Source organism: Musca domestica, unplaced genomic scaffold (genome assembly GCF_030504385.1).
Source record: "Musca domestica strain aabys unplaced genomic scaffold, Musca_domestica.polishedcontigs.V.1.1 9, whole genome shotgun sequence".
Classification (NCBI taxonomy): domain Eukaryota; kingdom Metazoa; phylum Arthropoda; class Insecta; order Diptera; family Muscidae; genus Musca; species Musca domestica.
This window is the reverse complement of record NW_026712435.1, coordinates 14,614,173-14,639,033: the sequence shown is the minus strand read 5'-3', so window position 1 is coordinate 14,639,033 and position 24,861 is coordinate 14,614,173. Positions and strand designations below refer to the sequence as shown.

The window sequence follows — 24,861 nt, the reverse complement described above, 5'->3', positions numbered from 1 at the left end:
GTGGTTTGGCAAATGCGTACTATATTTTTTCGAAAAGTACTAAATGGTACTAATTTTGGATCACAGTTCGAAAAGTACTAAATGGTACTAAATTCGGATCACTGTTTGTGTCTAAGATAAAGAGAAGTCTATTATTTGGGATATGCGTACTAAATGCTACTAAATTTCATATTGGGTGGAAGGATAGATCTGAAATCCCCTCCAAAGAATGAAATCCTCCCAATATTGTTACTGTCTAAGGGCTGGGTCCTCTATCTAAATTTGCTTTACTTTCAAGATTTTAAATCCAAATTTGTGTTAAATATTTTATAATTACTGCAAATAAATTTGTAATTCTCCAAATCGTGACATTTGTCATGTCCAATTTGTTGTGACTTTTGATTATGTCATTATTTTATGGCGGGGTGGGGGTTTGGAATTTTGAAATAATGCCACAACATTTATTCCCCACACCAAAAAACAACAGCAACACAACCTTTCGGAACCACAATAAAATTGAAGGTTAATTAATACTAATTTTTATTGATGTTTTGGTTTAAAATAGTCACGAAATAATCGTAAACGAGTCGAGCAAATAGTCAAAATACGTTTTCCATTTTATTTACAGAAATTACTTAAAAATGTTTACTTTTAAAGAGAATTATATTATTTTTTAAAAAAGTCTCACAAAAACATAATCGGTCTTAAGAAGGAGTGGAATAAAGCAGGTTTCAGATTTTGATAATTTGGAAAAAATGCTAAAAAATCCATAAGACTTATGCAAATTTCTAACTAAATTGGCTGCAATTCATAAAAAAACATTTGAAAATCCACATGTTATAGAAATTATGACTCATTTCCTTTTTTATAAAGAATATTTAAAATTTATCGTTCATTCTAGATGTACACATATTGCTATAAAAAAACCTTAAAATCTGCCTGGCAAATATCCATAAACATATTCCTTCCTTTAATAAATGTTGGCGCAGAAAAAAAAAAAAAAAAAACAATTTCAAAATCAATTTTTTTGTATTAAGCAAATGACTCAATTAAAATCAAGGTAATAAAATCCATTTTTGTTTTTGGAATAGTCTCAGTGTCTTTATGGTCAGCGTTTTAAATAAAACCAAAGAGCTATGAAAAATAATTCAATTACTTTTAATGTGTATCCACAACAATTGAATGGGGAATTTTACAAATGACAAAAAAAAAAAAATAATTTAACCTTCCGTTACCTTTAAATACAAATGAAAACAAAAAAACTGAAAATTTTCAATTACCAAGCACACACATAAACAAACAAACAACACAAAAACGATAAAGACATCAACAAATAAATACAGTGGCGATAAAAATGTGCCACAAAACAAAATGGTTGGTTGTTGTGCGCGCATGAGCACTACCATTGTCGTCATCATCCACAACCGCTGAGCTGTGTGAGTGAGCTCAGAAACAAACAAACAAATTTGTATATTTTACACACTTTTTTATGCAAATTAATCGAATCGAATATATATAGCGTTTTATTATTGTTGTCGTTTGTATGGTTTTTTCATTATTTAAAAAAAAAAAAAACAAAAAAAGCTACCTTTGAATAAACGGTCAAATGAATTGTGGTTAAATTACTTGGTTGGATTGACGTTAAGGCATGGATGGATGACACCAGCCAGTAGTTACCAGCAACAAAGCACACAACAGTACAGTTGCTATATACCAACGCAAAATTTATGACTTCATATATAAAATGTTTATATGAATATTGCATTGGTAGCTACTGAATTCAATGAAAATGAAGTAAAAAATTCCAACATTTGGGGCATTGTCGAATTTTATATACAGTTCATCGAGATTCATTGGCTAACTTATTAAAAGAATTTTAAGATAAAGAAAGGAAGATAATTGGTTTGATTGGTTGTCTTCAAGGGAAATTGCCAGAAATATATACTAAAGCAACGATAATTATTAGAAATCTTTGAAAATCCGAAACTTTCAACAAAAAGTAATTAAACGTTTATGAGAGGTTTGATACGAACCATAAACCACCATTTATATAAATTTTAGAAAATTCCAATAAAGACTACAAAATTTTGCTGAGTCATTTGAAAGTTGCATTATTTAGGGAGGTGGTGTCGAGATTCTAAAGGTGTGAAGACACAAAACGATTTTTTGGAAAATTATTTTTCCAATGCGGAACAAACCCTGTTATGTACAGACAACTCAACTTAAAAATGTTGCTAAAACTTTGTTAAATATATAGTAACATATTCCAACAAAAAAGTAAAAGGCATTTTCGAAATAAAATCCGTCGAAAAATACCACTCAAAGGAAAATCGTTATACAGACGCTATTCATGTTTTCTTTATTAATAACATATAAAAACAAAAAAAAAATATATATAAAAAAAATAAAAACAGGAATTTTCAAAAAAAATAAATAAATAAATTAATAAATAAATAAATAAATAAAAAATCCGTCGAAGAATACCACTCAAAGGAAAATCGTTATATAGAGGCTATATGGTCCGCCATATACAATTTTTTGTCACAGGCTGTAGTGCCCATTGCGAACTTTAAATACGGAATTTGAAGCAATTCCGGTAAAAACTATCTCTAATATCATAAAATTGGAAACCAAATAAAGGGAGGTGCCGTTATATGTGACCTATATGAAAACGTGGACCTACAAACCGCCACAGCTTGTAATACTCATTACGAGCTTCACTTACGAAATTTGAAACAATATCGGTGAATATTGTCCGTTATCGTTATATCGGGGCAATATGAAGACGTGGACATACACAATTTTTGTCATAGGCTGTAGTACCCATTACGAACATTAAATACGAAATTTGAAACAATTCCCGTAAAAAATGTCGCTAAAATCGTAAAAATATGCGATATCGTGGACTTATATAGACAATTCTCTTCCAGAGGAAAAAGTACTCACAAAAAACTCCTTGTGTAGAATCTCATACAATTCCATTGAAAATTCCAATTCTATATTTTCTTATTACATCCGAAAAGAGTGGGTTTGAGGTGTCCAATCAAACAATTATCTTAAAAAAGCCGAGATTCATTCATTCCTTCTAACAACTATGAATTAAAAGTAAGAATAGAATTTTGGACAGAGAAGTCCTCTTTTTGGTGTGTAAATAACCCTAATATACCCCAAATCGGAATAGCTACACTATTTGTATTGTAAAAAGCGGGTCTGTTTATGTAGGTCGAAAGAAATTTAAAAAACAAATATTGGAAATACACACATAGAATTTGTTTCGCATTAATGTTCTTTCGACATTCAAATACAGTCCCATAGTTACAAATGGTCTTAGGGAGAAATTTATTCCTTATAAGGGATTTTTTACATCTGGCGCCCAACATTTAGATAAAAATATTAAAATCAGTATTCTTCCTTATTTTTTATGTTATTGTTATTTTAACAAACCTTAGTCTCGAACCTTTAATTTATGCCGTTTAATCTATACCGTTCGTTTTTTTTTTGTTTGGCGACCTAATGTAACTTAGGAATTAGTAATACCTTCTCTTTCACCCAAAACCACATAAGTTTTTTTTATTAATAATCGAAAATGCCTAGTCCCCGCCATTGAATCATCATCATTTCCATAATAGATAACATAACAACATAGCGGCCATATTTAAATAGAAGAAAGGAAAACAAAAGGCAAAAGAAGAGGAGTCATATAAGAAAGAAAAGATACAACAACACCTGAAAAAAATATGGCGGTTTAATGAAATGCATCGTAAATAACTCAATGCACAGCACACAACACTTGCACACCAATCGATAAATAAATAACAAAAAGAGAAATTTCCCTTTGCACGCTGGCCACCAATAAAGAGCGAAAGAGAGAGAGAGGTAGCAAATGCAAAGCAATTTACATTTGAATAAATTGCTTTTTATTTTTCGTTTTGTTTTTGTCTTTACTCTGTGTCATTGAGTTGAGGGGCAATAAGTACTTGAAAATATTTTTAAAGGAAGTGAAATTTGTGTGTTTTTCTTGCTCTCAGTATTTTGGGGTTTTTTTATTATTATTATTAACTATTCGACGAAATTTAATGTTATATGTGCTTGGCATAATTAATTGATGAATTATAACAAAACGTTGAAACGTTTTCGTTTAGAAACAAGCGTGTGTATTACAAATTTATGAATTAAACAAACAAAAAAGTAAATAATTATAGAGAAACAAATTTAGAAAATCATTTAATTATGGAGGGAGTTTTTATGGACTTTGCAATTGTATTTGGTTGTCATTAAATTTTTTGCTATTTAATGTGTCTACCAAATGAAATGATCATTCATAAAATATATGCATGTGTGTTTGAATTTTGTTAGATACTTACTTTTCAATTTGCTGCTGGTGCTCTGTTCCCGGGTCCATGGTGGATCACCATGACTGGAGAAGTCTCTTAGTTTTAAATAGCTTATGGTCAGTCTTATTATCGAAGCCTTATCCAATTGACTGGTGATTGCTGCAGGTAAGGGTAACATTTTGGCCAATTCATAGAATTCGAAATTTTCTTTGCCACGTCGAGAGCGGGCTGCATCGCGGGATTTTTCTTTGCGTAATTCTAGAATTCTGTAAATAATAAAAAAAAAAACAATAATAAGTAAATGTCGCTAAACTATTGAGAGAAGGTAATTAAAATGTAGAGTCTTCAAATATGTAATTATTTTCCGTTGCTCGAAAAGGAAAGACGAAGATTACGTATAAATATGTTATTAATTGAGACTTGGCGCCCAATGTAAAAATATCACATCATACTAAATGATGCTTCTTTTGGCTTAAATTTTGAAAAATGTAATTGTGTTTGCCAATTATGAAAGCCTAAAGCTATGTTTGGCAATGTTGTTAGTTATGTTGCCTAAAATTTAGAACAAGAAATGGCCTTCTGAAAGCCTAATTGTTTCGATAGTTTGGACTTGGCGCCCAAACTTGGAATATTATATAATTCCAAAAATGCTTTTTTGGCCAATATTATTTTTACCGATCGTTGAAAAATTAAAGCTTAAGATATGGCACCCAACGTTAAATTATTGCACAGTAAAATAATTTTTGTTCGAGAAACTATTAGGGTGGCAGTAATTTAATTTTCATAGACTTTTCAAACCTATTATTTTTACTTGTATTAACATTTTGGCTAATATTTGCAATTTATATCATTACATTATGGGAATTTTGAATTTAAAATATCTTAGATTTTTTAATCGACAAAAAATTATATGGGATTTAGGATTCAAGAATATTTCCAATTGACTCCGAGTAAATAATATATGAAAGGCTGTAGGAAGCTAACACGGATTCCCATCCTGGTGTCCAAAGTAAAAGAATCAATTGACTCCGATTAAATCATATATGAAAGGCTGTAGAAAGCTAACACGGATTCCCATCCTGGTGTCCAACGTAAAAGAATCAGTGGATTAAATATAATACAACTTCTACATTAAACCAGGGCTATTTTTCACACATAGTTGTTAATACAATGATCAATGTGGATGTGGCGCCCAATATCAAAAAATATTTTTTTTTCTGAAATGTATTAAGGGACTAATTATTAGTTATTCCAACGCAAACAACAACTCAACAAAGAGCGTTTTTTTGGTTGTTCCAAAATTTATGGCGCCCAATATGGAACTATAGTTAAACATATAGAAATATTGACTTAATTTGAAAAACTTTTTTAAAAAAATGGTCTATTTTAATTGAAAGAGGAATTTCAATTGAAATATGGCGCCCAACGTAAATTTGATCAATTATGTGAATGGAATTATCAAAAATTGATAAGTTTCACTACAGTATTTCAAGGCAAATAAAGACCGATTTTTTGTTCTTAAATCTATGGCGCCCAATGTGAACATATAGAAATAGAAATACATTTTTTTTTTGATTTTTTAATGGTCCGTTTTAATTGAAAGAGTAATTCAATTGAAATTTGTCGGAATTTCAATTGAAATTTGATTAACTTTGTAAAAAAGAAATTTCATGTGAGGAAAACTACAGCCTGTATTGTCTTGTATGAAGATTTTTGGAATATGGCGCCCAACGTAAAATCTTAAAAGTTTTGTGATGGAAACACGGTGACATAAACGCGTTTAGTCAGGTATTTCAAATTAAAACAATCTTTATTGGGAAATCTTTACTAGTTATTTATTATTATTTATTTCAAATTAAAAACAATAAGCCATTATTGGGAAATCTTTACTAGTTATTTATTCCACTACTATTAAATAAGAAGCTTAAAATATGACCTCTTAAAACTTCATATATCCCTATATATGGGTTTTCAATTAAACATTGCATAAATTTTGAAAATGAAACTCGGAGCCAAGTTCTAAGCTTAGTAAGAGGCAATAGACTTTGATTTTACAATGGCGCCCAACGTAAGTTTCAAAAATGTTTGCAAGTGGAACTCGAAACTGTGAATGCTTTCTATGAAATTCAATCCACTGTTGGTATACGATTGTTCTCCAATAGGTTCCAAACTATTATTTATGCTACAGTTTGTCCCAATATTCCTTGCACATAAATTCTTGTCAACATTTACAAAAGAGTCAAAACGAAACCCATCATAGTGTTGTGAGTAGATTTTTGACGTAAACAACTTTAGTAATTGTCAATGGCATTTCATATTGGTTTCGTCTGCCGTCTTCGGTTTGAAAATACCAAAACAATTAATCTTCAGTCAAAAGATCTTTTCACAGCATCATCACAACTACCCGCGCGTGTTTTTGTGTGTGTGTGTAAACTCTCGTTGTAGCCAATCAATTGATGAAAAATTATCTGTCAATACTTTTGCTAATAGTTAAGCAAACAAACAATGTGATGCCTGTGTGTCAAATGGATGCTAAACAAATTGGTCTAGCTAATGTAAAATACAGCATTCGCAAAATTTTGCATTTTTTTTGCTGGGCAAATGTTCACCTATTTCCTTTGATTAGACAAGCGTAAAAAATTGCCGTTATAAAAGAAGATCATTTGTTGTATGTTAGAGAAATTTAATTAATTTTTGGATATTTTTTTCACATTTAAGCATTAAATTGTTGTCGATATTATCCATTGGCAGGGAAGAAATGTTTGGAGACATTTTTAATTAAATTGTAATGTAAAAAGGTTGCAGTTTTAATTTATCCGACATTTTGACTTCTTTTACCTGTTGTGTGTGTTTTTTTTTTCTTAAAAAGCGAACCCTCCGTTTCCTCTTTTAAGTTGTAATCCCCCCGCTTAGCGTTGTAATGTTTTCATGTATTTATCCACAATAATCAGATTAGTAGGGTATTACAATGTTACCCTGCAAAGCATAGCAGAGAATTCCATCAATGTAACACTAAGTGATCCATAACATCTTCATTGTACAAACACGATCGAGGTGCGAATATTTGTTTAATAGGTAAAATGGCATTCAAGCGGAAAATCATTTAAAGCCGATTAAACATTGTGGAGAGGTTCCTTTTCAAGATATTTACAAAATGTTGCAAAAGATGTGAGAGAATCAAAATCATTTTGCAATAATTGTGGTTTTTGGGAACGAAGCCATTTTTTTCGTGGGAAGGAAATAAATTACAAAAGATATGTATGAAATTGATAAAAATAACTTAATATAAAAAATGTATAAAATATTTGGGAAATCTGAAGTCTTACTCAATTCAAAATTGCTTAACATGGATCGAAGTAACTTAATATTTTAAACAACAGGAATATTAAGGATATCTTAAGCTTTACTCCTGTCAAATTCATAGCTGACAAAGACAATCAAAGGCATCTTGGGTAAATATATAATTTTTTTATCATTACACAACTTCTAATTGAAACAAAATTGTATAAAAGATGTGAGAGAACCAAAATAATTTTGTTTTAATTGGGGAAAGGAAATACATGTTTTGTGTAAAAATAATTTATTATTTAAAATATTTGGCATATCTTGAGCCTTACTCATTTCAAAACACAATGGAAATAATTGGGTGGGTACTTTAGGCAAAGATTAGGCCAAATAACAATAAATTGGGCGACATTGGGTGCCATTTTTTCAAAAATTATTTTTTAACAATGTATCTTCTGAGTTCCTGCCATATTCAAAGTTGGATTGCCGTTGGGCGCCAAATGGATACTTCAAAGACAACGATATAATTTTTTCTAATTTCAAAATCCAAATGGCAATAATTGATTGATATTGGGGGTCATTTTTTCAAAACTTATTTTTTAACATTGCATCTTCTGAGTTCTGGCCATATTCAAACTTGGCTTGCCGTTGCGCGCCAAATGGGTACTACAAAGACATCTTAGACAAAGATATATTTTTTCTCCTTTCCAAAACCCTATGGCAATTATTTGGTGACATTGAGCGCCTACTTTTTTCAAAAATTATTTTTTTAACATTGCATCTGGTTTTCCATTGGGCGCCGAATGGGTACTTCAAAGACATTATAGGCAAATATATAATTATTTCTTATTTTAAAACTCAAGTGGCAATAATTGGGTAATATTCAAAAATTATTTTTAACATTGCATATTCCGAGTTCTTGCCATATTCAAACCCTGGCTTGTGGTTAGGCGCCAAATGGGTACTTAAAAGACATCTTAGGCAAAGATATAATTTTTTCTTACTACACAACGTCTAATTGAACGAAGATACGATGGAATCGAAATCATTAAATACATTTTCTTTTGAAATTTCTTTGGAACGCCCAACATAGATTAAAAGAAAATTTTATATATATTTTTAATTTGGATTTTGCAATGTCAGCTCAAGGGAGTCCAAATTTCATATCTAAGAAATTCCAGCCCAAGTATTCAGCAATTCAAAATTGTAAGTTCTGATCTGTGTTTTATAGTGCCATACATTCATTTTTGGTAGATTTGATTAACATTTTCTTGTTTAAGTTTTCCGTTTCCTTTCAATATAAAATGTTGCTTTAATATTATCTTTAAAACCAAATTTAAATGGACCTTTTTTACTTTCATAAACTCCATTTAAACTCCAACAACTTTTCTGTGACACTGTTCATTTAACCCCAATCTTAAATAGTCCATAGTTCAAGAAGATTTAATTTCTAATTGCAACAATTAAATGTTGCTATCAAATAATTTCAATCGAAAAATTTGTCTTCAATTAGGACATGACAAGAGATACATAATTACAAGCAACTCTTACCAGTTCTTTGGCTTACATTGGCCAAAATTTCAACCTACACAAAACAACAACAAGTACAACAAAAAACAGAGATCATTTAGTTTTATGATTTTTAAACAAGTTAACACAAAACCGCAAAACCCCCACGAAAATAGACCATAACTCGAAAGCCATCAGCAACAACAACAATAAACCATGAGCTTAAAGCATTTTACAAAACATATAAACGGCTACTTGATTACGAGCTGGCGGCTTGTTTTTTTTTTTGTTGCTTGTCTACGGCTATACTTTGGCTTGTTATATTTTGTTTTGATCTAAATACAGAAGTTTTTTTTTGTTTCATTTGTTTCATGTGATGTTTGCGCGGCAGCTTTTCATGATTTTATTGTTATTATTGTTGTTATGGCTTGATTTAAAGTGAATTTTGTCTTGTGTCTCAAAAGACCGAGATGAGAAGAGATGCTGCATTTGGGTATATGGGCTTGCTTTAAACCAAGTTCTGCCTAAGCTTTGTTGCTTGGCAGCTGCAATTCCACCGAGAGATGCATATCATTTTCTGACGTCTGCTGATGATAACTTCATAAGAAAACCTTTGTAGTTTCGGAGGGGATTGATATATAACGTTAAGCGAGTGTCGGTGTTTTAAAGTTAAAGTTATCATTTTTCGGACTACCTTTTTTTAATGATTTAAATAATCTATTTTTGTCTTGTTTTATTTCTTGGGAAGAGCTGGGAGTTGTTGTTGCTGTCGGACTTCTCTTCATTTTCTAGAGATTTCGTCAAAAAAAGGGTTTGTGTATGATTTGTTGCAAAGTTATAAAAATATTTTCGGGTAATTAAATTTATTAAAACAAAATTCCACAGACTATGACATATTTAATTGTGAACAAAAAGTAACAGAACCGGTGTGAAGCACTTTTGGCACGGGCCAAATAGGAAAACCTGTTTTATTGTTAATTACTTTTTTTATTAGTTAGAATGTTTGAATTTGAAAGCATTACTTATGACTGTCTACGTTTTTTAATAATGTTTCATTGTAAAGTCTTTTTGACATGCCGTTGTCTACTTTTTGTGATGTGGCGCCCAACGTGAGGTTGACATTAATTGAAAATATGATTTCACAAAAGCTACCGGATCAAGAGCAATTTCTGGCACGTTGTGCTATTACCGACAGAATTAATGATTCCAGAACCTGCAAGAATTTGCTTTTTTGTAATTTTTTCATAAGCGGAAAATCGGTTATCGTAGTAAACATTGATACATTCTTCCAGTTCTGGTACAGACCAATACTAACGAGAATTTTTAAACTGTTTATATTTTCGGCAATAAATGATAATTTTTTTCGTAAGTTATCGACGAAAATCAATCAAAGTCGCTAAAACCTGCCTATATGAATAATTATTAAATATCGCGTTCGAAAGTTGGTAAGGGAATCCCAAATGGGGCTCAATTCTTATTCTATGAGAGTGCTAAATGAAATCTTTCTTAAAGTAAAGAAATGTCGAATAAAAAAATCATAAAGGGTACATTTTTCACTTCCTATTTTCAAAAGACAAGAATCTTGTCCCTGGTGTCAATGAAATATATGTTATGAAAGGAATATTAGAACGGGATGTAATTTCTGATATTTTTTGTCAACCTATTAGGAGGTGGCGCCCAACATGGTGTAGACAGTAACTGAAAAAAGTTTTTTATTTTCCTTACGTGATTACATAGCTCATAATTATGTCTTCTAATATTAACAAGTTACAAAAGCAGTAAGTTCGATTTGGAAGGAATTGGAAAATTTTCAAAAATTCGAAACTTGAGATAAACGGTGAATAATATATAATAATAATGGACGTATCGTTATACCGGAGCTATACGAAGACCTGGACCAGCATAGACAATTTTCTGTGACAGGCTGTAGCATCTATTACGAACTTCAAATATCAAATTTGAAACAATTCCGGTGATTAATGTCGCTAATATCATCAAAATACCGAATATAGGGAGGTACCGTTATATGGGGACCATATGAAGACGTGGACCGACACAAACAATTTTCTGTCTTAGGCTGTAGTATCCATCTCGAACTTCAAATACCAAATTTGAAATAATTCCGGTGAATAATGTAGCTAAAATCATCAAAATACCGATTATCGGGAGGTACCGTTATATGGGGGCTATATGAAAACGTGGACCTACATGACACATTTTCAATACCAAAAGTCCTGCAGACATAATATTCATTTGAGTAAAATTTTATAAATCTACTTCGATTCGTTCGGAAGCTAGAGTGATTTCAAAAGACGGATGGACATCGCTAAATCGACATAGAATTTTATGCTAATCAAATATATATATATATACTTTGTGGGGTCTAAAATGTGTATTTCGAGGTGTTACAAACGACAAGGAATGACAAAGTAAATATACCCTCCATAGTATGGTGTAGGGTATAAAATGAACTGAGAAAAATGCTTGTTTAATATATTCTTTGGTACTCTTTTGTTGACAGCCTATTATGATGTGGCGCCCAACGAGAAAATAACATTAATTTAACAAAATAACCTCTTTATAAAATTTTCCTAGAAAACAAGATGTATCTAAAGCCTGGTGTTCTGAGATGAGTTATGCTCCTGTTTATGTTCCCTTAAGTTACTCATGGCTCATAAATACGTCTGAAAATTTGGATTTGAATTTAGGCGAATTAAAACTAAAATGTTTAAGGAACCAAGTGGTTGGAGTTTGAGAGCATCCTGAAGAGGCCAGTTTACAATGGCCAGTTGTCAAATGAAAAAAAAATATAAAGGACATATTTTTCACTTCATATTTTCATAAGGCAAGAACCCTGTCTCTGACGTCAATAAGATACACGTTCTGAAGGGAATATCAGAATGGGAAGTAATATTTTTAAGTAATGATTATATTTGTTGTCTACTTAATATGAGGTGGTGCCGAACATGGCCTGCATTAATCATGGCATGGATATAGCACCCATTTATATCTTCGTCCGATTTGCGTGTAATATTAGCCCAAATGGGATGGAATTTGGCGCTTACGACCAGATTGAGTCTAGAAATTAGTATGTCAAATTTAATGAAAATCGGTTCAGATATAGCTATAGCTCCCATACATATTGTTCATCCGATTTGTTATATTTGTTCTCCACAGCCGTAATATGCACTCCATAACAACGATATTAAGAAAAACATATCAAATACAGCTCAGAAAAATATTTGCTAAATTTTATCGAGATCCGCTCAGATTTGGATATAGCTCCCATATATATCTTTATCCGATTTCAAGTTAATTGTGAGCCTAATGGGTAATAAAAGCCTAAATTGAAAAGACACAAATGCCTCGACAAATTTAGTCCTTTGGACTTTAAATTATAACTATAATCGTAGTATGATTTAATTCTCACAAATTCCCCATAAGGACTTATATTTGTTTTGTGAAGCTGTACTAAATAGGCAAAGTGGTGTAGGGTATCATAAAGTCGGCTCGCCCGACTTTAAGACTTTCTTTACTGGTTTTATGTAGAAAATGTTTTCCATTATTGTTAAAAATATCATCAAATTAATATAGTTGTATAATTTCCTCTTACTTCACACAGATTTACTTCTATTTTCAAAACCGCTCTAGACCAAAACAAAAAGTTTTTCCATTTTTTTGTTGAGGTATTTTTCAATAATAGCCTCTTATTAATTTGTTACACTTATATGGCAATTATTCACTTTTCACATACAATACACTGTCTGACTTGGTCTTTGATGGACACAAATCCATCCTGAAGCAAAATTAATGTGAGAATATGTCGTCGGACACTTGCTAACAGAATTAGTGCGACCTTTTGCTGACAGCGGATGGATGTCTTGGTCAATATTAATTGCCGGCAATTAGTCACTTCTTACACTATTGTATTCAAAAGGCGAACAATACCTTGGCAATTGATTGAAGCGTAGGGTGTGCGTCAAACATGCATGCATACATATGTGTATTACATGTGAGAAACTGGTAATGAAAAATTACAATAATGACAACAATAAGTCATGGAAGGTGAGAAAAAGATTTTATTTTTTTTTTTAATTTTCTAAAAAGAAGTTAAAAATTAAAAAAAAAATACTTTTTTTTCACCCTTTTGAAGGGAGAGTAATTTAAAAAAAGTCACAATGTATTATTTACTAAACATTTTTAAATATTTTTTTTTGATTTTCTACAAAGAATTTGAAAATTATTACAAATTCTTCACAAAATAATATAAACTGTGTGGAATGAAATTTTTGAGGTTACTAATTTTTAGAAATCTAGCAATTTATTATTCCCTAAACCTTTTTAAACGCTTCTAGAAACCAAGTTATTGCCTAGGCTTCACATCGCAACATGAAACAACGACTTTCTCCAGCCTTGATTTTAAAACCAGCAAATAATTAGCATAACACTCAATAATATTTTTGAAGAAATTTTTAAAATATAAGTCAAGGATAAACACATTTGAAAGTGAAATTCAATTATGCGCATTACATAGCCCTTCAGATCCCCTAAGTGTGCCACAAGCAAAATGTCCTTGAATTTTAAATGTGTTTTCCCAAGGAAAAACAATAAAATACAACACTTCGTCCATTTATGTTTCCATAACTGTAATCATTCGTATCATTATTATTATCTTGTCCAAAAACAAAAATCACTTTTTCAAATCATACAACAAATTTAACAAAACAATATCTATAACTGTTATTGTATAACTCACACTTTGCCTCTCTGCGATAACTGGGCCAAAAGGTTATGATTTCAAAGAATTTGAAAAAAAAAATGTAATAACTGTCGAAAGACTCCATGCTGTGCTGTCAAGTATGGTCAACAAGAAGTGTAGATCTAACGGGGTATACCATAAATCTTTATGACATCCTACTGTTTTGTGGACTGCAATTCTTTGGTATTTATCGCAAGAGGAAAATTGTGCAATTTTTAGGGAATTGTTTTTTTTTTCGATAAGAAACAATTGGAGGAAGGTGTTAGAAGATTTGTACAAAAGGGAGGTATTAGATTCCTTATTGTTTATTTTTGATTTCAAAATTGTTTTTAAAAGAATATTTTCAAATAAAAAACTCATCTTCCTAAGAAACAGTGGAAATACAGGGTGAGGTGAAAAAAACTGCAACCAATTTCAGACTGCTGTCATTTCTAGGCCACTCGTCTGACAGCTGTAAAAATTATTCCAGTGACAACTCATTATATTATTTACAAGCGAAAAGTAAAGAAGCGACTTGATCGAAACCCGCGTCGCAGTGGCGGAAAAATGGCTCGTGAGCTGAAGATATCGCAATATTCCATTCGGCAATGAAAAATATTAAAAAATGAGCTGGGAGTAAAGCCATTGAAATTCCAAAAAGTGCAAGAACTTACACCGCCACTGAAAGAAAATAGACTCAAAAGGGCTAAAGAGTTGGTTCGCTTGGCCGAAAGTGGTGAACTGCCGAATTTGATTTTCTTCGATGAGAAAACATTCGTTGTCCAGCAGTTTGTAAACAAACAAAATGATCGTGTTTATTTGCCAAAGCGGTCAGCTGAAAATGTGCACCTTCGATTGGCCACCAGAACTCAAGCGCCGGCCATGGAGATGGTGTGGGCCGCCATAACCGCTGATGGTCGCTCTACGCTCGTATTAATCGAGGGTGGCATCAGAATAAATGCCGAATATTATCGCGAAAATATTCAAACAGCCTTGGGCACGCAAACATTTTGGCCGCAGAACTTGGACATTCCAACAGGACTCAGGTTCCTCGCTTTATTTCAGTGCACAATGGTCACCAAAATCTCCGGATACCAATCCGTTGGACTATTGTGTCTGGAGTATTTTGGAAAGCAAGGTTGGCACTAAAAAATACCAAAGTGTCGATTACCTCAAGCAAGCGCTTCGCCGGGAATGGGCCAAAATACCGCAGGGCAACATTCGGGCAGCGTGTGACGGTTTCATTGGCCGTTTGAAGGTTATAATTCGTGTCAAAGTTGATCAATTCGAACAAATCTAGAATTTGATGCTATTTTCGACATTTTTTGCTTTCATTCAATAAAATATAAAAAAAATGTAAAAATTAGCCGTTTGACTTTGTTGGAGTTTTTTTTATCTCACCCTGTAGATTGTATCTACTTTTCTATATGGGATATATATATCTTGACTATCAGCATCACTGTAATGGTCGGAAGTGACCTTTTTGTGACATAGTGTTGTAGGGTATAAAAATACACATTTTAAGAAAATAATTCTCCAACAATTTTAAATTCACACAATTTTTTATAGGTCTTGGGCGAAATCTAGAAACCAACCCCGTCGGCGATATAACGCTACAGCTGTTTTTGGGAAGCAAAATTTATTGACTTTCCCGAAATAACTTTATTTTTTTATAAAAAAAAATATTTACTTTGCCGAGTCTGTCTATATGCCCACTTAAGGAAAGTGTTGCATTAGAAATTTGTTAAAATTTATATCTTTTTTAAAATGAAAGAAAATTACGACGAATTTTTGAATTTTACATTAATTAAATTTACCTCTAAAAATATTAAAAAATATTCCCTAAAATTCAAATAATAATAATAATAAAAAAGAAAACATTAACAACTAACCCTGGTTCCAGTGGCTGTGGCTGATGTTGTTGGTGATGATGTTGATTTGGCATTTTGTTGTAAGGCACAGCGCATAAATCTTGCGTTGGGACTAGCCATGAATGTGTGAATGCTCCAGCACCCACCGTCGGCATGCCCAATGAACCCATGGGAGCCATATGGCCACCGGGATGACCCGGTGTCTGTTGACGTTGATAGCCAGCATAATCCATGGCTACAGCTTGATAGGGTAACATTGCAAATTAGTTTTTGACACGGCGAGTCAGTGTTGTTTGTCTGAGGTAGTTATTTTGTGCAGAAATAGCAGGAGATGATAGTACCAACAAATAGGTTAGGAAGAGGGTGGTTAAAATTGATTTTATAAATGTTTTAAGTAAAATTCAACATTTTCTTTTGGCAAAATTGCTTAGGTGAAAAACAAAAAACAAAAACAAATCATTTCTGTTGATAATTTTCAGGTCAATCACTTTCACTTGCACTCGGTTGTTTCAGATTCACTGTGGTTGTTGTTTGATGTTTTATTGTTATTATTGATGTCTGGAAGTTTTGAAACTTATCAAAATTCAAATTACATCCTCAATTTCAATTCGCCTAGGACGTGTTGGCGTATTTAGTTACGGATATGACCCTAAAAATATTGCACAAATTCACACGCGTCCAGTTTTTCTTTTTTTTTGTGGCAGTAGCCAGCCTCCACCACGGAAGCAAAAAAAATTGTTGGCTTGTTTTTTTTTAGTTGTTGGTGGTAGCCTTTTCTTGTTAACCGATTGACGGTTTGGCTGATCACGTTAAACGCGTTATGTTGTTGCTGTTGTTTTTGTTGATGTTATGCTTGTTTTTTGTTTTGTTACACAAAGATATTTAACGGATTTGGCACGTAATAGACGTTATTGAACTAAAGTCCAGCATCCGATTGATGCCACACTACACTGGCTGTAACTGTGATGATGATGTTGCACACGATGACGAAATTGGCGACGACCAAGACGTGAACACGCACTCACTCACGATTTCAAACGCGCGCTCACGTTGAGGGGGCGGTAATTATGTTGAGCTACTACTACGACGACAACGACGGCGGCGGCTACTGATGTGGCCCCCCTCGCAAAGGCTGGCTTGGTGCTCGGTGGACGAGGTAAAACAAAAACAACTGTATAAAAATTCAGCACGAATCTTCTTCCTTTACGACTGACTACGTTAGTATATGATATGGCTGGTGTATGTGTGTATGGTGTTTTTTTTCTTTTGGGGGGTTTTGTTCGTTCGTTCCCAAAATGATATACCAAGCCGTATAATACGAGCGTACGTCCGTTGTTGGCAACGAGTACGTGCAGAATAATTCGAAAAGCCCACGTTCACGTCACAAACAAAACAAAAACCAAAGTGGAATTGAAGATGTCTCACACACACACCAGCTCACAATTACACTCACTGGCTGGCTGGCAGAGTAGCAACAATAACCCCACTAATGCGAATGGTACGCAAGCACACGCACACACTGTCAAGACCAAGTCGGCAGAAGTAACACACACACACACACAAAATCATCATTCTATGACAAATTTCAAGCCATAAGATTTGCCACAGCAACAACTAATACCATGTCATTCCAATATGAACCGAGGAACCTTTACAGTTAAAAAGTCTCTTTGCAACACAGTCTGAATTCAACAACTCAGGCTGTCGCTAAAGTCTGCCTTTGTGGCAGTGGCAGTGTGCCACTGTTCTTATGCACGCACCCAAAGCAACGGATACAACAAACAGCAACAACAAGAAAAAATAATACTCAAAAGAAATAGGTACGGATGTTTGTTGTTGCTTCTTGTTTTTTGGGGGGTGACATAGTTGACTCGGCATGCACAACACGAACACTTTTAAAAACAAAACAAAAACAACAACGATGATACTCTCAGTGAAAAGGAAGAACCAGCAAACACACACTCACACACCCATAATCCACCAGCAGCGACAGAAGCAGCAGCAGCAGCAGGAATAAACGACCAACGAACGTGCAACGTTAATCCAACTCACCAATACCAATACTCTGGTATATAGAGAGTGTTTTATATTTGCCAGGATTTCACACAAACACACACCAACACATACAGACAGTTCCACACACATGTGTGCACCTGACTCGGCAGTTGGTCATGTACTTGTCGCACCAGTAGCATTTTAAGCAGTCTCACGCTCGCACATTACTCTTTAGACGTGAACATTCAAAAAGTCACACTCAAAGCCAACCTCCCAATTCATTCATTCATCCATCTATCCATCCATACAAACAGAGACGCATTGAGTCCATGTACCTATTCCACCATTTATTGTAGGAACATACAATAAAAAAAATATACCTCCAAACATATTTACATACAAACAAACAAAGCCAAGTTCTCCGAGAGACCTTTCTCTTCGCGTTACGTTTACTGTGCCCATTCTGGGCACATGCAAATGCACGATGATGAGGGACCCCGAAATCGGTCAGCTTTTAATCAGATGGTTTGGCTTATTTGTTTGTATTTTTTGTATATGGGAAAATGTCCGTTTATAGATTTGTATTCATTACCGATTGATTTCAATTGAAAATGCTAAATAAAGTGAGCCTACCTTAAGGTGGTCAATGAGTTTCACAATGCCTGTGGACAGACACTTCAAACCTAAAGTGGGTAATGGAAATTTCTGAACTGCTTTGATAATCGATACTTTTGGCCAGCACACATATATTTGAGGTAAAGTATGAACGGAGTGATTTCCGTGCTTTAAGGTGATTTTGTGATATTCAAGGAAATTTATGTTTAATTATACCAAACTCTGAGAAGACAGCTTTTTTGAGAACACTAAATCGTTCAATTCAAGATACACATTTGAAACTTTAAATAGAAAATGTCTGACAATTCCGTTGAAAAGATTGGCAAAATCCATCAGAATACCACAATGTGGATCTATTTGAGTTTGCAATTTTTTTTTTGTTATAAATCTTACATTCGTGTTGTTGCAAAATGGTCAGGCTTATCCCTTTATTGTTGTTTTTATAAAAACAACGTTTGTTTATTAGTGGAGAACAATGGTAATGTTTACCAGGGGGTAAGGCAGGGAATACCTAGGTTTCGGAAAGAGCCACCAATCCTCATCAGTTCCCTTGTTTTTTGTCATTACATTCTCCAAATTTTCATGTTGATATTTGTAGAAGCCAAGGAGCTATAGCTTTTTTACATGGAGTTTGACATAAATCAATATAGTGTTTTATTGAGTTTATGAAGCATTCAAATACTTCAAACCTCACTTGATGTTGAAATTAAGCACTGATATTTGGTGACCTCTTCGCAAATGATTGTCTATAAAGGTTGATTACTTTCTGTGCAATAATCTTTTTAATTCTGGAAGTCAATTTTCAATCGAAAACTTAAAATATATTTTGCACGAAACTAATTTTTATACCCTCCACCTTGGAAAGGAGAGTATATTACCTTTGTCATTTCGTTTGTAACATCCCTAAATATTCGTCGTAGACCCCATAAAGTATATATATACATAATCAGCATAAAATTCTAAATCGATTTAACGATGTCCGTCTGTCTGTCTGTTGAAATCACGATACAGCCCACATTTTGTGACATAGGGCGTCAAAATTTAGCAGAACAATTTGTATTGTGTCTAGGATATTTGGTATTGGATATGAGATATATCGGCCCACGTTTTGGTATAGTTCCCAAATAACGGTACCTCCCGAAATTCGGTATTTTGATGATTTTTACCACATTTTTTCACATATTTGTCTAAAAATTGGTATTTGTAGGTCATAATGGGTCCTAGTTCGTGTTGCGAAAAATTATATGTATAAGTTCACGCTTTGGTATAGCCCCCAAATAACGGTACCTCCCGATATTCGGTATTTTGATGATTTTTGCCACATATTTTCACGTATTTGTCTAAAAATTGGTATTTGTTGGTCATAATGGGTTCTAGCTCCGGTGGAGAAACATTGCATGTATAGCCCTTATATAGCGGTACGTCCTTATATTCCGTATTTTGATGGTTTTTGTCACATTTCTTCACTATTTGTCTAAACAATGGTATTTGTATGTCATAATGGGTTCTGGCTCCGGTGGCGAAACATTGTATGTATAGGTCCACGTTTTGGTATAGCTCCCATGTAACAGTACCTCCCGATATTCGGTATTTTGATGATTTTTGCCACATTTTTTCGTGGATTTGTCTAATAATTGGTATTTGTAGGTGATGATGGGTCCTAGGTCCGGTGGCGAAACATTGGATGTATAGTTACACGTTTTTGTATAGCACCATATAGCAGTACCTCTCGATATTCGGTATTTTGATGATTTTTGCCACATTTTCCCACGAATATGTCTAAAAATTGGTATTTGTGGGTAATAATGCGTTCTAAGGTTTTCTTTATCCTAAGGCGGAGGGTATTAAAAGTTCGGCCCGGCCTTAACTTAATGTTTTTTACGTGTTTTTTTTTTCTAAGTGTGCTCGACTTCTGTCAATTTTGTGTATGTATCTCTTTATTGTTTCGAAAAACAAGAACAAAATATTTTGAAAATCAAAGATTGGAAGAAACGTACGTAGCGCTAACGATATGAACCAGTTTTGTCATGGAATCGAAAGATTGAAAATTGTGGATGAAATTTTTGACAGAAAATTCAGACATTTCTTTTTTTGCTGCCGCTACTTTACTAATTTTAAAAATAAGGAAAAATACATAATAAATGGAAACAACTTTTTGCATATATTTGTGAATATTTCAGACAGGAAGCGGGCTGTACTTCTGTAGTTCTGGGTCTCAATTCTTGTTCTGTGAAAATGTGAAATGAAAACTTTAATAAAGGAAAGAAATGTCAAATGAAAAATTTTATAAGGGAAATATTTTTCATTTCATATTTTCATAGAACAAGAATCCAGCCCCGGTTCTACCTCATTATTGTACCATCCTTGGAACGAGAAATTCCATTCAAGTTGTTGACGAATCGTAGACCTGCTGTTATTTCTTTTCAGAAAATTTGTCAAACTGCATATTTCTTAGAAAATCAAAACGCCATGGATAATTTGAAGCATACTCAAAGAAATGTATATTCATTGGTTACTCTGTGAAGTATAGAGACGAAAAGGTGTTTTTGTTGAATAAGGCGCTGTATGGCCTTAAGTAATCCGGTCAGCAGTGGTATAACAAACTGGATGCAAAATTGAAAGAGTTAAAAGTAGCATTGCTTGTACAAAGATAATAATAATAATAAAAAATAATATCACGCTTGTTGCCACTTACGTGGATGATCTACTTGTACCAACTAATAACAAGAATATACAGGGAGAGATGAAAAAACTGCAACCAACTTCAGACTGCTGTCATTTCTAAGCCACTCGCCCGACAGCTGTTAAAATTATTCCAGTGACAACTCATTATGTTGTTTACAAGGGTATAAAAAGAACTTTGTTGAGAATTTTCCGGAAAAAAAGTTATCCGTGATGGAATTCAAGCGTGGTAGTGTGATTTCTTTATATTTGGCTGGAAAACCACAAGTGGCTATCGTTAGAGCACTCCAGCATTTAAATGTGAATAAATCTTTTGTGTCTCGTACCATCGCTCGTTATCGTGATACTGGTAGCGTAGCCCGACGTCAAGGAAGTGGATGGAAGAAAACAGCAACATCAACAGAAATGGTTCGAAAAGTAAAGAAATTACTTGATCGAAACCCGCGTCGCAGTGGCCAACAAATGGCCCGTGAGCTGAACATATCGCAATATTTTATTCGACAAATATTGAAAAATGTACTCGAGGTAAAGCCATCGAAATTTCAAAAAGTGCAAGAACTTACACCGCAGCAGAAAGAAAATAGAATCAAAAGAGCTAAGGAGTTGCTTCGCTTTGCCAAAAGTGGTGAAAATGTACACCTTCTGTTGGCCACCAGAACTCAAGCGCCGGCCATGGTGATGGTGTGGGGCGTAAAAATAGCCAGTGGTAGCTCTCCGCACGTATTAATCGAATGTGGCATCAGAATAAATGCCGAATATTATCGCGAAAATATTCTGGAGGGTGTATTAAAGCCTTGGGCACGCAAAAATTTTGGCCGCAGACCTTGGATATTCCAACAGGACTCAGCACCATCCAAGAATGGTTACAAAATGAGGTTCCTCGCTTCAATTCCAACGCACAATGGCCACCAAAATCTCCGGATACCAATCCGCTGGACTAATGTGTCTGGAGTATTTTGGGAAGCAAGGTTGGCACTAAAAAATACCAAAGTGTCGATCACCTCAAGCAAGTGCTTCGCCGGAAATGGGTGAAAATACCGCAGAGCAACAATCGGGCAGCGTGTGACGTGGCAGGTTTCATTGGCCGTTTGGAGGCCATAATTCGTACCAAAGCTGATCAATTCGAACAAATCTAAACTCATTCTAAAATTTGATGCAATTTCCGACATGTTTTGCTTTCATTCAATAAAATTAAATAAAGTAAATATTATGACATTTGACTTTGTTGCAGTTCTTTTTATCTCACCCTGTATAGGTCGACTAATTCATATAGTCCCAATATTTGGTATTATTGGTATTGTAACCACATTTTGAAAGAGAACTGTTCTAAATTCAGTATTTAAATTTCCTTTGTCAGAACTTTATCTATGTAGGTTCACGTTTTCCTATAGCCCCCATATAACAGTACCTCCGATATTCTGTATTTTGACGATTAAAGCCACATTTTCGAATGGAATGGTTAAAACTTCTGCCTCCTGCGGCAGTTTATTGTTTATACTGCTTTAGCGGAATCGTTTAAAATTCAGTATGTAGAGTTTGTAATGGGTTCTGTTTCCTATGTCAGAAGACTCCTACAATAGGCCCCTCCCAATATTTCGTATTTTTGAGTTTTTTAGCCACATTTTTCAACAGAATTGTTTCAAACTTGGTATTTAAAACTCACAATAGATGCAAACCACTTTATTGCATTTTTAAGGAATACTTGTTCGATTCTATTTGGAAGCGATTAAATTAGATTATACCATTCATGGTTTTATTATTGGAAGTATTAGTATTGAACAAAAACGTATTAGAGCCTTATCAAATTTCCGACTCACCGTACAAGAATAATCACTCATTTGAATCAAGTTATGAGTGTACGAACCATCAATATCTTAAACGAGATTCCAAATGTTTAGAAAAAGTGACAACTTCTCAGCTAATATATCACTAGGGTCTGGATTCTTGCTCTATAAAAATATAAAATTAAATATATTTTCCAGTTTTTACTTGTATTCTTAATCGCAAATCAAATAAATGGTTCAATTGGTTTAATTATGAACTAGTGAAAAAATTATTTGGTAGATAATTTCTTGTCATTTTACATTTAAATATAATTTCGGCCCACCACGACTATTTTGTACAAAGGTCATTCTGGAGGTCCAACTTTCAACCACCTTTTCAAGCATTTGAGGGCGGATTTCAATAATGACATGTTGAATTTTGATTTCCAAAGAATCAATTCCAAACCAATGACTCCAGGTATCCCCGCAAAAAATAGTCCAGTGTCGTCAAATCACACGAAAAAATGTTGTAGTTGAAATCACTTACTCACTTACTGCAGATCTGAAACCTTTTTGACTAGAATGAAGATGTCATATATCTACTACAGGGTTGTCCATATTCGACGGACCCATCTGGCAACGCCATAACTTTTGACAGAGATGTCACATCGCTTAATGACATACCGCGTTTGAAGCGACAGTCCAAGCAGATTTTTACCATGAACCAATACACGCCAAGCGAAATAGTTGAAATTTACATTCAACAGAAGAAGTCAATTGTGAAAACTCAACGTGCTTTTAAAACATTAAAAAATGTGAGAAGTGCGCCTTCTTTTCGAATAGTCATCATCGAGTTGTAACCAATATTTTCCAAAAACATACAACATTTGACATATGAGATTGTATATATATTGCTATATATGCGATATCTAGGATAATAGCATGCATGTAAGGGTCATAAGTGACCCTTTCGAGTATTTGTGATTTCGCTGATTATTTTAATGGATTTCGCGGTTTAATGGAAATGTTCCCATGATTTAGATAAATATTAGTCTATTTCACTCGCTAAATATCATTCGATGACCATCCAATTTGGTAGGCCCAGCACTAAGCTCTAGTCCCATGCTAAATTCCGAGTGGGTTGGTCTATAATTCTGACCCCTAGGGCAAATGCAAAATCCATACATTTTTCCGTTTTTGGTCCATTTTAGCCCTAATTTTTTTCCTATCATCTCCCCTAACAAAAGGCTTCTACATATTCTGACATTGACAACACCTCCATGCAAAATTTCTGTACCGTGATTACAATTTAAACTGGACAGGCGGACACACATAACTAGATCGACTCAGCTCGGCGAGAAAAGAAGATCCATATAACTTTGTGTGGACTTGCACCAATATTTCAAGGTGTTATATAATTGTAGGCCCAATCAAACTTATATATCAAACAATCAAAAACAATAATCCAACACATAGTGTTGTAGGATATAAAAATTATAAGGAATTAAAATACATTTGAGTAAAGGTTCGTTCATCTCCCTTATTGTTTTCGGAAGCTGATTTTCACTGACGGACGGCCATGGCTAACTCGACATAGAATCTTATGCTAATCAAGAATATATGTACTTTGTGGGGTTTAAAATGTTAATTGCGAGGAGTAAATAACGAAATTACAAGCTTAATATACCCTTCTTAGTACCCTTCTTTCTTTGTCAAAATTGGCCAACTTTGACGTTGTTACGAGTCCTTTAAATTTGGCGTCTCCACCAATATTTTCCTAAGAATATACGTTGGCTCGCTCTTGCTGAAGGACACAAAGTGGCAAAATGTAAATTTCAATAGAGTAAATCATCTATTATCAACGAAATTTTACATAAAGATAGCTGAAAACATATTCGAAGTTATAAAAAATAAAAATTTTAATTTATTTACATTTAGTTCTAAAAATATGTTGACTATTGGGACATGCCAATATTAGAACTTACCCTACTTTGTTTACTTCAAAAGATAGTCAAATCATGTGATGATTTAAGAACAGTTTGAGTTTGCCTTTTGGTAGATAAAACACTTCCATTTTTTTGGTAAACATC

At 33.6% G+C, this 24,861-nt stretch overlaps 1 protein-coding gene across 1 annotated transcript in view; it reads right to left on the bottom strand.

Annotated features, from left to right (window-relative positions):
- LOC101898271 (protein trachealess) overlaps window positions 1-24,861 on the bottom strand; it is a 140,399-nt gene that overhangs the window by 10,157 nt on the left and 105,381 nt on the right. Inside the window, exon 4 of the mRNA XM_059131682.1 lies at window positions 4,344-4,579. Within this exon, the coding sequence (XP_058987665.1) occupies window positions 4,344-4,579 (236 nt within the window). The remainder of the gene's footprint in view (window positions 1-4,343; window positions 4,580-24,861) is intronic.